Here is a 14,622-nt window from a genome sequence, read left to right as displayed (position 1 = left end):
TCAAAAAGAGGATGAGATTTTTTTTTTCTTTTTTTGCTTAGTTGTATAAAATGATGGATTTGGCAACTATTCCTGCTCCATCAGTATTCACATTATTCGTCGATCCATTCATGCATCTAATTCAGTTCAGCCAACTAAACTCAAAAAAAAAAAAAAAAGAAGCACTTCCTCTTGCTTTCGAACCACCTTGCGTTTTGAAAGAAACCGGCCATCGAAGGTCTAAAGCTGCTAAGTATGCACTAGCAGAAGCCCTAAACTCCGAGAAACATTCAAAAGCAAACTGTGAAAAGGGAGCTGATTGAAGTTAAAATTATTTAAAAAACCACTACATAATGTTAATCAAAGAAGTTGAACCACATCAATTTGCAGTAATGATCCCAAGATAGATTAATAAGACCAAGATCGAGCAATTTCTTATTCAGGGGCTCTACGCGCCAATTTCTTATTCAAGGCTTGCATGGAAGTTAGTTTAATCAGTTGATATGGAGCCGTATTTCTTGTCCTGCATGGATTGATTTGTGACAATTAGCAACTTCAAGGGTGGCATGAGCCCACATCCACATTCCACACCCACTTCCACAACGGTACACAACATGCCAAATGCCATTAGAAAACATGCTCTTACAAATTTGCAGCCTTCACCACCTATCAACCAACTATGCGTAAGGCAAAGAAATAACACATCTCTATTTTAGTTGGGCATATTCTGTATGTCCATGCCTTTTCTGGTAAAAAAGCACACTAGAACAGAACAGAAGAAAGGAAAGACTCCAAACGTTTTAACAAAATGCGATTAGAAACAAGAAACACAGAAAATTTTGTTACTTGAATAGTGGAAGAAGCATGCCACTCACAAGAAAGGCAACAATTTTAGGGTACTTTTTTTTTTTTTATCCAACCAACCAGCAAGAATACATAGGCATGTGTGATTACACAACAAATGCAGCAAAATTAACAACATTAAACCAAAGAAACACCTTATGAATCTCAAATTCAGTACAACCTCAGTACGCTCCTAGCAATAGAATGTGCATGGCTTGCCCTGCTTTTGCCTGATCCACCTCTCCGGCTGCCCCTCATCGGTGTCAAGTAGAACCTTAACAGTCCATTGTCAATGTTATTTGGTGAATATCTTGCACTCCTATTCTTCTCCAACACACACTCATCTCTCTTCTTCTTACTATGCCCACCATTTGACTCAACACAGTTCCTCCTTGTACCACCAAACGATCCACCAAAACTGCTAGAATTCCTCCAGCTTACGCTGCTGTTGCTCCTTAAAACCTTCGGATTAAAACCCGCTCTCACATCTCCATTCCGTTCCCCTCTCAACTCGGGCCAAGATTCTGAATACGACCTCTCCACACCATTAGCTCTACCATATCTATCTTCATCCTCATCTTTGTTAACACTCCTCCTGTGAATGAAGCCCCAAATGTTCCAAGCTATACTCCACCTCCGCGACTTCTTAGTCGACCCTTTCCGTTCCCCATTCCCAATCATAGACGCATTGTCTCTAAAGCCAATCTCAAAAGTCTCGGAATAATCATCCCTCAAAGAATTGGAGTTTGAATCCCTGGAATCCTTATCCGGCACAACGAGTTTAGGTCCATGGAAATAATCAACAGTTGTAGGAGAAACCTTTGCATTAGAAACCGACTTCATTTCATCGATTTCAGCCACTACAGCTGCAGCAGTCTTCCTAATAGAACTGGACCTATCAAAACTCTTTCTTCTCCTAGAAGAAGAATCAGAATAATAATCCCTTGTCTGAGCTGACCCTCCAGGAAGAGATTCATCCTCATCGATAGAATTCATAGCCGGCGGATCCTCCACAGGGATTTGAGTATCAGACCTCGTAACATGATGAACTGGAGCATCTTCCACAACAGAAACCATTGTGGGCATTCTCGGAAACGTTCTCCCAATCAAATACCCATCCCAAGAAGCCCTTGGTTCATCAAAAGAATATCTTGGATCATCAATCGACATCCTTGCTGCATCAAATGACATCCTTGCTGCATCAAATGACATCCTCCCAGCATCAAGAGAAAACCTGGGATCCGTGTCACAAGACCTTCTCCCGAACCCATAATCCGCAATTTCCGATTGGGTTTCTCTGTATTGTCTTCCAATCGGCTTCTCCACTGGCAATCTCGCTGACCCACCTCCATTTCTACTCTTTTTAAGCTTCTGTTTTTGCCTCCATTTTTGCAATTTCTTGCTGAAAACTGATGCAGCTGACCAGAAACTCCCAGCAATCTCCTTAAAATCTCTTCCAGAAGCCTTCTTTGTTTGCGAATCAAGATCTATATGGTCCTTCATGGGCTTCAGCTCCTCTTCTTGACACAGTTCCTTCTCGTATTCTTCCACAATTTCGTCAACTTTATCTTTGATTAAATTCGCAGTAGAAACAACCACATTGGGTAGTTCTTCTATGATCTCTATATCGTCTTCGTGATCAGTTTCACTTTCAGTTTTGTCTTCCTCTTTGCTTTCAAAAACAGGACCTTGAACAACACTTGAAGAAGAACCTAAATTTCGTGCTTCAACCTCAACAATTTCAGAAGACCTTCCGTTTCCAGCTGCTTCTTTTTTATGTGGGTTCCTCTCGTCGTCTTGATAAAAGAGTGACCAAAGCGTGTTCCGAACCCTAACGTCACAAGATTTCCTCTGAGGCTCAAAAACCCCAGAGAAAGCCTCGTTTTTTGAGGCCGAAAAGGACTTTGTCCTTCGGAGCTCGGGGAAAAACCCGGCTCGCGTACCACCTACTCCGGAAGGCTTGAAAATGGCTCTAAGTGCAGCGGTGGCGGTCGAAGTAGTGGCGGCGATGGGTGGTTTCCGAGAAGAAGAAGAAGAAGAAGAAGGCTCGAGAACAGCGAGACGTTCGCAGAGGCATGAGGGGCAAAAGCCAGTAAAATGCTCTTCAGGGTGGCGGTCACAGGAAGTGGATGGACGGTGCGGCTGCGGAGGTTGTGGCGGCGGTGCTAATGCTGGATTTGGTGGCTCCACGTTGGGATTCATAACCGGTAGTAACATGAAATGAGCACTCTGCTCATATTATTAGCTTCAATAAAAGAAAAAAAAATGGAAAACTTGAGAGAAAGGGAGTATTTTTTTTTTTTTCGGATTGAGCGCGTGAAAACTGTTTGGTTCCAACGGAAAGTGAGAGGAAACAAAGAGAAAGAGAAATATGGGAGCAGCGGGAAAAATTAGCAAAGAAAGAGAAATAATAAGAGAAAAGAAAAGAAAAGAAAATCTCAGCGTAGCTAGACACTACTGAACTCGCTTCATAGTTCACTGCTCCTTTGATCCTCTCCTTTCTCTTTCTTTCTATCTTTGCTTTCCCTTTCTTTTTCGTTGAGCTTTGCTTTGCTTGCTTTTACCTGTAACTAGTTTTTCTAGGGGCACCCGCTACTCGAATGACTGTTTTGGGCCTACTTGTCTGGTCTTAAGCACCATAGCACAAGGACCAAACTAAATTAAGTAACCGGAATCAGTTTGGTCTTTTGAGATTTAACTCTCTTTTTGTCCTAAAATCAAATCTAACATTTTAGCATGGTTAATTTTATCAAGTAATAACTTATGTTCCTTTGCTTTATCATGGATCCAAAGTTTGGTTCTTAAGTTGACATTATCAACCCAAATTGGATTCAGGTTTTAGACTTTAATGCCTCTTTCTAATGCATTAGAATGTCGAAAATCAATCAAATTCTTGTGTGAAAACTAAATAAATAAGTTAAATCCTTTGTAGTCTAAATATTCGAATTTGTTATAATTTTTCAGAAATACTTTAACTGTCTTATGAATTAGTTATTTTTAAAATGAGTCATAAAAAATATAACGAATATATATTGCCTCCATGTTAGATCAAGAATGGGATCAAAGGATAAAATCGACTGTTTTTTCTAGCAAGCAAATCTTAGCAAAATCAAGGTGAGTTTATCAGCCATAATTGCCGATAGAAATAGGGTTGGGGGTGGGGGTGCCCGCATTACAAACCCTTTAACTTGCTTTAACAATAACTATAATGTTTTTTTTTTTTTTTTTTTGCTTTGCTTTCAGCTTTGTTGAAATTTTCTTTGTTTGAGGGATGCTTTGGATTTTCAAAGATTCCTGTCCAGAGAAAAAGCAAAAGCAAACCACGCCATCACACCAGAGAAGGGGTTGGGGCTGGGGTGAAATGGTGCCTCTTTTTCTCACATTTCGCTTTCTTTCTTTCTTTTTTTTTTTTTTTTTACTTTCCCTTTTTCCTGTTTTGAGTTTCTTTTTGTTTTTTGGCTTTCTTTTTCTGTTTCTTTAAATTTTTTTGTTGGCTTCCAAATAAGTTCAATTCTTGGGGTATGGTTTTCCCATTTGGATTTATTTTGTGGATTCAGAGATTGTCTCACCAATTGATCAACATGTACCTAGCAAAGGTCACTCTGTTCCCCAGACCAACTTTGTCAAAGCAAAACGGGGTCGTTCAGCTTTTGCAGAGCCTGAGAGAATAACTAAACTAGTGCTACATGAGTTAAGATGACGTCGTTTCTTTGGTTTTCTTTTATCATTTTTCTTTGCCTTTTTATAATTAGTGAACGGTACATAAAATGATGGAGCAGCGTACAAAAACAATAATGCATGGCCAAAGTACATTGGCCTTAGGTTCCCCCGGTCAGCTGAGCCATTTATTGAAAAGGGCGACCTGCTTTTTTCTCTCTCTCTCTCTCGTAAAAAATTATTTTTTTTTTTACTAAACTAAAAACAAAATCAGTATTCATGCATATATATATAAGTGATCGAATAATGAACACTTACATATAAATTTATAATTCTCTGAAAAAAAAATATGTATTTCCAATAAGTAAGTTTGAATATAAGAGAATTTCTCAAAACATATATATTATACTTCAATAATCACGTAAATAATAATTTCGAATACATTAATGATAATTTTAATCAAACGATTTATGTATAATTATTCAATCAATTATATCATCAATCTTGAGATATAAAACATGAGGTTAAGTCAAATAGTAATGACTTTGATTATTTTACTCTATTTTTACATTTTTTAAAATTATTTTGACGTTTTTCTCACTTTTTTTCTAATATCTTTTATTTATTTAAATATAAAAATACGTTTGAAATATTATCTCCAACATCTTTTAAATTTTTTTTTTAATGACAGATCATGTATGCTGCCCTTCTCAACCTCCATTAAACTCTTTAACCACTAAATCTTAAGTTACATAATCAATATGAAAGAAGTATTAATTGCTTGTGAGATTTGCAAAATCATTTAGGAAAAATTACTTTCATTTTTTGGTTACTTTTTTTTTATCACTTTTTTGTTTCAATTTGATAAGCCTCTTTTTTCCATAGAATTTATTCTAGAAAATCGTAAATTACTCCTATTTTTTTTATTCGTATATCTTTTTAAAATCTTTACTATAATTTTTTTTAAAGGATTCCAAAACATGGGAAAACACATTATTAAAGAACTTGATGTAACTTTCACATTCCATTGTAATTTGATTTCACAACATGATTTTTTTTTCTAGAACCTAATTCGTTTGAAATTGTCAAAGTCACCCCACATTTTTAGTTTGCATATTCATGCATTAAAATTAGATATGATTCTTGCTTTTAATCACTATGACCCTTTGTTCTATCTTTGACCAATTATTTCATTAACCATGGTTGATGAAACATTTTAAACAAATAAAGGGTTAGCAAAAGAAAGAGGGATTAAAGAAAAGGTAAAACCATGTTTTTTTTTTTTATATTGATTCCTTATAAAGGAGAGTGTGGGACAACCCCATAATTATAAATAAGAAAAAAAGAAGAGCCCTTCCTTAAATAAGTTCTAATAAATTTTTGTATAATGAAAAAAAATTTATTATATGTTCTAAAAGGCATTGGTTAAAAACTTAAAATGTCACTATTTATTTCTTTTATTTTTTATAAGCCTTTTTTTGTCAAGTTTTTATATTATGTGGTTGGACAAAAAATTTATTTCCATTATTTGAAGATAAAAATTTATAAAAACACTTGATTGTATTAAATTTTTTTTATTTAATATGAAATAATTAGTTACTTAAGTACTTTCTCCATCTCAATTTATTTTATTGGTATTGACTTTTATAGAATTTAAAAAAAATTAATTTTAATATATTTAATATTAAAATTAAATTTTGTATAAAATTAAAACTTCATGAATTTTAATATCAAAAAATTTAAAATTTTGTAAAAAATAATTTTAAAATATAAAAAATAAAAATTTCAAATGTTCATAAAAAAATGATATAATTTGATAACATCCTAAATAAATTAAAAAAATGAGGCAGAAGAAATATATATTAGATGAAAATAAAAAAAGTAAACAAAGTATGAAAGTAAATAATTCGTACAAAGAGGAATAATGAGAAGATTGGCCCAAAAAAAAGGAATAATTAGGAGATGAGTGACACTCGTGCATACGTATGGATCAGGTAGGCTTACCTGCACCGTATGGTGCATACAGGTCAACATTCGACATTCAAGCATAGATTGATTTGGGTGCGCGTGGGAAGCACGTTTGAATCTCCAAAGCCCAAAGGGCAAAAGGCTGGGGACCACGTGAGAATGTTATAATAGGGCCAGTCTACCTATAGTCTATTCGATTTGATGATATCACCATCTGATGATCTGATTGAAAGCTGTAGTTATATTTTGTATTCCCACGTGTGCCCAAGAATGAGAGGAATCTCCCTCCCTTCATTCTCTCACCAAATTTCCTCTACATACGGTATTTCACCAAAAGAAAAAAACCAAATCGTATATGTATTCTTTTTATAATACAATGATAATATTTTTTAAATTTATTATTTTGATTAGATACTTTTTTATACTATTAATATAGTACATTTTAAATTTTATTAAAATTTTTTTGATGATCGAATTTTGGTTGTAATTATTTATTGATTGATTTTTTTGAATTAATTAATATGTCATTATAATTGATATTTGAAAATTATGTGTTTGAAAGAATTTATGTACATAATATATTATTTAATTAAATAAATAATAAAATAAAATGTACAAAGATAAATTAAAAACTTAAAAGGAAATTTTGATAGTAATTATTTAAAGAGCATATATAGATTAGTAGGCAACATTTTTTTTTTTTTATAATTATATAAAGATTTGAGACTTGTTTTTTTTAGCTTATAGGAGATTATGACATGAATAAAAAAAAATTCTTTTAATTGATAACTTAATTTCAAATGATAACACTAACAATTAGACTTGATTTTCTTTCCTCATTTTTATCTCATATCTTAATTTCAAATTAGAATTACAGAACTGTAAATTTGGTTCAATACAACAAATAGTTGTATACTACGTGAGAAATTTGGTGCGTAGCATGGAAATAAAAAATAATAGTTAAAAACAGAGAGAAGAGAGGAAGATTCGATTGACGAGGAAGCATTAATATGCATGCACGTATCAACGAAAGTGAGAGCCGCCGCTGAGTCACGAGTGAAATGAACCTGAGCCCTCGCCGGCTACCCTGAGCCTTTGCTAACAAAGGCCACCTGTCCCTCTGCGGGTCCACCACACCTCCTCCTTTCGGTTGCCCTTTCACGAGTGTCCCCAAAATCCAAGCTCCCTCCGTCCCCGCCCTCGCCCTCGCCGCAGTCGCATGTGCCACATGAACATCAACACGACGGTAAATTTATTAATTTAAAATATGATATAATAATATAATATAAATATAATAAAAATAAAAATAAAAATATAATATAATTTAAAATTTTAATAATTATTATTTATAAATTTAATAAAATAAAAAATATTTTATATTTTTATACCGATATAAATTATTATATATAATTTTTATATAAAACATAATATAAATACATAAATTTTATATTTTATTCTATATAAATTATCAAATGAAATATTGTGGTGGGTGGCCAATTTATAAGCGAGTGTATAATATCTTTCTGCATGAAACGAGGCGTAAAGGCTCTACCTTTACTTTTGCCCTTTTTTATTCAAATGGATAGATGGACAAATAGTTTTTGAGAAAAAAAAAAAAAACCCAAAGAGTTTAAAGCTTTGTCTCACTTTATCATTTTCTATCTAGTCTCTTGGCTTTTGTCTTTCTTGGGTTTTGTTTGTTTTGATTGATTATTTAGAAATTTTATTATTTATTTATATAAATTTTTAAAAGTGATGTGTAAATGCATGCAAGGTTGTTTTTGGAAGGGAAAGAAAAAAAAAAAAGATTCGGGACAAAAATTCAACTAGCTTGGGCAGTGGCCCCTGCCAAGTCCCTATCTTTTGTGCCACTATGGGAACATCCAACCATTGTTTTCAAATTTAGCTTTTATATATCTATTTGGTATTCGTATATATTTATGTATGTTTTCTTGTTTGCTTCAATTTTCAGATTGTGATAGTCCAACTTATTTTCACAGTCCCTACCAATGCTCTTTACATGTCCAATATCAGACTATAATTGACTATAACCCATGCATGTCTCTCTCCAATCAATCTTTTTTTTTTATGTAAAAAAAAAAATTTAAAGCAGAACGGGTTGATTTATCTTTAAGATTAGAGTAAATAGTCAACTTATAATGAAATTTACGGATCTTTAAGATTTTTTAGATCGTTTATCAACAAAAAATTATGAGATTTCAAATCTGAATACTTTATACACATATATTAAATCTTAATCACTTGTATCAACCTTTATTAACTTGTTTTTATCATTGACTAAGTACTTTTTTGTTGATATTTTTCTCACTAAATCTCTACTCTTTGTTTAATGCCCACTACTTCAATATCTACCTTATAATATATATATATATATATTATATTTACAACAAATTTTGTAAGTAAATGCTTGAAGACTTTATAAGAAGTCTTGATTTAATTCAATTGGTTATTCAATTTTCGATATCTATAATTTTTTTATCCACGAGCTACAATCTCTGTAAAAAAACACTTTGTCCTATTTTGTCTAAAATAAAGACTATAGGCTTGATTTATGGTTTGCATGTGAAATTTGTTGTAAAGTCGAATTTAAAGCATTGATAATTAAGTTTGTTTCACCTTATATGTATATACATGATGCAACTTGCAGGAGTAAAATATAGCCATTTCAAGATGAGAGCTACTGAACTTGGAGTCGGTCGAGCAAACTGTGAACACAGTACTTAAATTAAGCTGCATGTTCTTCTGTCATTGGACTCGAAATCCAAAGCTATTTGAGGGTTCACATCAGAAAAAGAAAAAAAACCAGTTTTTTGTGCCAAATTTTCACTACCGATGACATGGAAAGGAGCTGAATCTGATCATATTACTGTTCAGGCATGCAAACAAAGATTAGGAGTATAAGACTTTTGGATTTGGGGGCAATTTTTTAAGTTTGTTTTCTGTTCTTTAGTGAAGAACTGAAGATTCGGTAGTCAGACAAGTAGTTTTGTCTCTCTGATGCTTTATGCAGTGAGAATGAGCTTTCTTTCTTTCTTTCTTTTTTTAATTTTTTTTGTCATTTTCTCAAATGAAAAAGAACAAAAGAAATTCAGCCTCTCAGCATTTGCAATGGCAGGTCAATTAATGTAACCTTAATGGAAATTATCATGATTTATATTATGTTCATGTTATGCATCTCTCTTTAACATCATTAATTCATAATAATCCCTTCGTCCACCCACTGATGATTCTGATATAAATGGGGAACATATTTGAAGCAGAAGATGTGAAAGTCCCTAAATTAAGGGGTGATGATCATTTTTCCTGCTAAAATCATGAAGACCAATGAAGATTATAAATTGATTTGGAAACAGTGAAAAACCCTTGAATAATGCAAAGATAAACATGCGCACCAATGGATTCCACAAATTTGGCTAAACCCATTATATCAAATTATGTTGTCTTATTATAAGACTAAGATCATTATTGTCCATAATTACAGAAACCATAGTCACAAATAAAGTTATATTCTCCTTCTGATATACAGTTCTGCATGTTTGGAACAATATTTTCTTTCCTTTTTCCAGGAGAATAAGCTGTAAAGAAAAACTCAGACGCAAATACATGTCTAACTGTAGATAAAAAAGAAAAAGGTGAGCTCCATCATTACCAAAGAATTATGAGCGGCAAAAGGACAATCTAATTGAGTCCATTGGCCCACACAAAACATGCAAATCAGAGGCTTTTTTTTTTCCCAATTAATAATAAAAAACAATGTGTAGAAGAATGAATGATAGTTCCACTTTAAAGGCAAAAAAAAAAAAAAAAAGGCTCTAATTTGGACCCCAACATGTTCTCCCAAAAACCCCATTGTAATGAAGTAAGTATTTTATTTTGAAATCATATGCAGAAATCCTTTATCATGCAAGGCAAAAAAGTGATCGGTGCATGTGTGTGACAATAAAAAGGAATGCTCCCAAAAAATAAAAGATAATAGAAGGAATATTGAACCCAACTGCCATTTCTTCTTACGTGATATTCTCTATTACCTTTTTTTCCCCCATCAAAGGAAAAGATATGCTATATCTAGCTGATATAAGCTGCCCACCTGATCCCTTTTGATCAAGTTTCTTAGTATTCTTGCAAAAAGCTTCTATTCAAATATAGTGGACAGAAAAAATGTGAGATTCAAGTTTTATAAATAATAATAAAACTACTGCTATGTAATTATAGAGGCAGAGTGAAGGAATCCCAAGAAAGAATTGGGAGTTGGCATGTTAGTAAAGCCAGACAAAGTCATATGGAATTTGCAGAGATAGGCATTCAAGATCATCAAAGAGGATAGCTTCTAGGCAAACCTTCTTTGGGATTTACAGATATATTCCAAACGGATCTTTGCTTTGATGTGGTTATGATAAGGGCTAAGAGACCTACACTACTAACTGACATGCCTTGAAATTTACAATAAAATATAGAGCTTTTCCCCCCCCCTATTGTTGTTGTTTTATATATTATTAGTGCATGAAAATCATCAGTAGAAAATGTTTTTCAAAGGTGGAAGGGAGGGGGTAGGGAAAAGGCAGATGATGATTTTTTGCTTCTTTTTTTTTTTTTTTAATTTCCCCACTTGCTTTTTCTTTTCAATGTTAAAGTTAAAAGAGGCCAATGAATTATGCTCGCAAGAAAGATCCAATATTTTTTTCCCTTTCTGCCAATTTTTCTTTTAATCGATGGAGCCCAGCCTGTTGATTTCAGTGCTACAAAGATCAGACTTGCTCCTCCTTTCTCTCGACCTTAATTCAACTTGGAAACTTTTAGGCCCTGTAAGGCAAAAAAATGGGCCATTTTTGTATGGTTTTATGCCTACTTTAGCCACCACCAACTTGGGCTCCATATGCAGGTTCTCAATCCAGATTTGAGACTCCAGACCTGATGTGCTTTCACTGAACATGCTCGTCATACATTTAAACCAGTTAAACAGTGCTGAGATTATATACATTTTAGTATTTTAACAACTTTTTGTGATAGGCTCTCAACGAGTGCTCCTAACAAAGGTTTGAATGTTGAGCCTTCTACTCTATTTCTGAATGCTGGTAGTGTTAATTTTGCATGACTTTGGCCATGGCATTGACTTTTTTAGCAATCTGTGGAAGTAGTTTATTTGCTTCATTATATCACTGAGCTCCAAATCCACTTGAAAACTCTTCCAATTTTCTCAAATAACTAGAAAACAATCTCGACATGCAGCAGTGTTCACTACTGTCCAGGCTGAGTAATGATGCAGTGATTTTCTTACGAACTTTATCAACATATTGCCTATGATCAACCATGGCTTCTGTTAGAGCAAATACTGAATCTGAAATTATTATTTTTGGTAAATTTAAAATTTTTAAGAAAGGCCCTAAGGCCTATGACGGTGTCACTTTTTTTAAGGTTTTATTTGTTTCTACTGTATTATTTACTTAGAATGTATGCAAAAGGGTTATAGGCAATAAACTTCGAAGATACAATAAAGCTCAGTAATTGATTATATTTTACATTGACAAAATCAATCCACCAAGTAATTATTGGTATATCACAAGATCATTGACTTCTATAGAAGTTTTTTACAGTAAAACTTTTATAAAAGAAATTTGGAGTTTGAAGAAAGAGGGAGAGTTTTAAGAATTATTTTCTATATCTTTTTCAAAAAAGCCTTTTATAAACATATTAGTGTCTTTTACTATAGACATGACTGTCTATTTTGAATAGACAATAACTATTTGTAAACTGTTCATTTTAAACAAACTTATTTCTTTATTTTAAACAGACTTAACTATTTATCTTTTTTTTTTTTCCAATATGGGATTATTTCCTATATTTTATTTTGAAAATCTCTAACAATCCCCTATCATTTTCAAAATAATCCAGATTTATGATAACCTTGAAAATCAATTACATAAATGAAGATATCTTCCAATTTAAACATTCACTTAGTAAAACAAGTTAAAGTTAACTAAAATCTCATGGTGGACTATTCTTTGAACCGGCTATTTTATTTGGTTAACCGAACTTGTTTCACACAATGATTTTAACACCCAATGAATGTTTGGTATCTAGTGACATATTTATACCATGTGTTTGTATCTTCTTTTCGTGAATGCTATTAGCGCGAAGCTCTTAAGCTCCTAGAAATAGCCACATTTCACACTTATATAGGTAGCTCTTATTAAGAGTGTTTCTGTAACTATAACACTCTAACATATTTATGTTATGATCTATTAAGAATATATTACTCATCATTTCTTTACCATTACAGGTATCTAACACTTTACCAAAGATGGCATTAAATATTAATATAGTGTTAACAGTCATATACAGATGATGTATTTTGTCTTATTGAATTCAAGACTTGACGTTATATTAAGTGTTGAGCTGAGTTTCCACTATGGGTGATGTTACTTCATAAGCTTGAGCCCCATCTCTATTAAAGTCTTTTTTACCAACTCTCTAGCAAGACTTTTGGTTAAAGGATCTGTCAAGTTTTCACTTGACCTTATATAATTTATAGTGATCACTCCATCTGAAATTAATTATTTAATATAGCTATATCTTAATCCAATATGTCTAAACTTTTCATTATATACTTGGCGATATGCCCTTGCTAGAGTTGTTTCATTATTAAATAGGATAAAAATTAGAGAAATTGGTATAAGCCATAAATGTATTTCATATAATAAATTTCTTAGCCATTCAACTTTTTTAACTATTGCGAGTAATGTAATAAACTCAACTACCATGGTGGAATCCGTTATGCATGTTTGCTTTTTGGAACTCTAAGAAATGGAACCTTCACCAAGTACAAAGATCCACCCGCTTGTAAAAACATGAACTTCTATATTAGCAATCCAACTAGCATTAGAATATCCTTCTATAACTGAAGGATATCCACTATAACACAATCCATAATTGATTGTTTTCTTCAAATATCAAAATACTCTTTAATTGCTTGCCAATTCAAGTTACTTAGATTACTTGTGTACTTACTTAACTTTTCAACAGTAAATGTTATGTTTGGCTTTGTACAAGTCATTGCATACATCAAACAACTAATTATTTTTAGATATTGTTATTGATAAATTGTACTACCAGTATTAGATATTAATTTCAATTGAAAATATATGGATGTAGATACTATAATACAATCGAAAAGATCAAACTTTTTAAGTAATTTTTCAATATAATGCGATTGTGACAAGGTTATGCAACTACCATTTCGAATTATTCTAATTCCAAAAATAACATCTGTTACACTTATATCTTTCATTGAAAAGTTATTTGATAAAAATTTCTTTGTTTTCGTAACTTGTTCTGAATTAGTGCCAAATATTAGCATACCATCCACATATAAGCAAATTATAACTTTTTTGTCATTTTTAAAATTGTTATATATGCACTTATCTAACTAATTAATTCTAAAACCATTAGTAAGAATGATTTCATCAAACTTTTGGTGCCATTGTTTGGTGCTTGCTTAAGTTTATATAAGGACTTTACAAGTTTACAAACCTTATGCTCTTGACCTAGAATGATAAATCCTTCATGTTGTTTCATATATACTTCTTCTTCTAATTCATCATTTAAAAATGTAGTCTTTACATCCATTTGATGTATAATCAAATTATAAATCGAGGCAAAGTGAAATTACAAACCTTAATTGTAACAATTCTAGCTACTGGAGCATAAGTATCTAAGTAGTCTATCTTTTACTTTTGTGTAAAGCCTTTGGCTACCAACCTTACTTTAAATTTAATTATGGTTCCATCCACCTTTATTATTTTTTTTTTTTGAAAATCCATTTGTAGCCTATTGGATTAGAACCTAGTGGAAGGTCAACCAAAATTCAAGTGTTATTTTCCATTATTAAATTCATTTCACAATTATTGCTTCTTTCAAAAAGCAAACTTTGAGACTTTATTGCTTCTTTAATGTAACAAGATCAGACTCCACATTATAATAATAAGGAATTTTATTGTTTATGCTTTCACCAGTCATTTCTGCAAGGAACATAAAAGAATTTGATCTAAAATCTTTTGCTTTTTGAACCCTTTTGCTTGTCTTTATTTCTTAACAAAATTCATCACTAATTTTAGTTTGTTCCAATAGATTTGGAATTTCTTTTTCACTTGTAGGATG

At 32.3% G+C, this 14,622-nt stretch overlaps 1 protein-coding gene across 1 annotated transcript; it reads right to left on the bottom strand.

The window, feature by feature from the left end:
- Positions 1 to 793: 793 nt before the first annotated feature.
- LOC111296498 (protein OCTOPUS-like) lies at positions 794 to 3,415 on the bottom strand. Its single transcript, XM_022890847.2, has one exon. It carries the CDS (start codon positions 3,037 to 3,039, stop codon positions 994 to 996), a length of 2,046 nt encoding a protein of 681 aa, XP_022746582.2. The 5' UTR covers positions 3,040 to 3,415; the 3' UTR covers positions 794 to 993.
- Positions 3,416 to 14,622: the final 11,207 nt, after the last annotated feature.

Source organism: Durio zibethinus, chromosome 12 (genome assembly GCF_047325235.1).
Source record: "Durio zibethinus cultivar Kanyao isolate XHJ-2024 chromosome 12, ASM4732523v1, whole genome shotgun sequence".
NCBI classification, from domain to species: domain Eukaryota; kingdom Viridiplantae; phylum Streptophyta; class Magnoliopsida; order Malvales; family Malvaceae; genus Durio; species Durio zibethinus.
Note: the sequence above shows the minus strand (reverse complement) of the source record. Positions and strands in the feature narration are given on the sequence as shown.

Coding starts and splice junctions, on each gene's coding strand:
- LOC111296498 (XM_022890847.2), bottom strand. CDS start 3,039: ATGTTACTACCGGTTATGAATCCCAACGTGGAGCCACCAAATCCAGCA.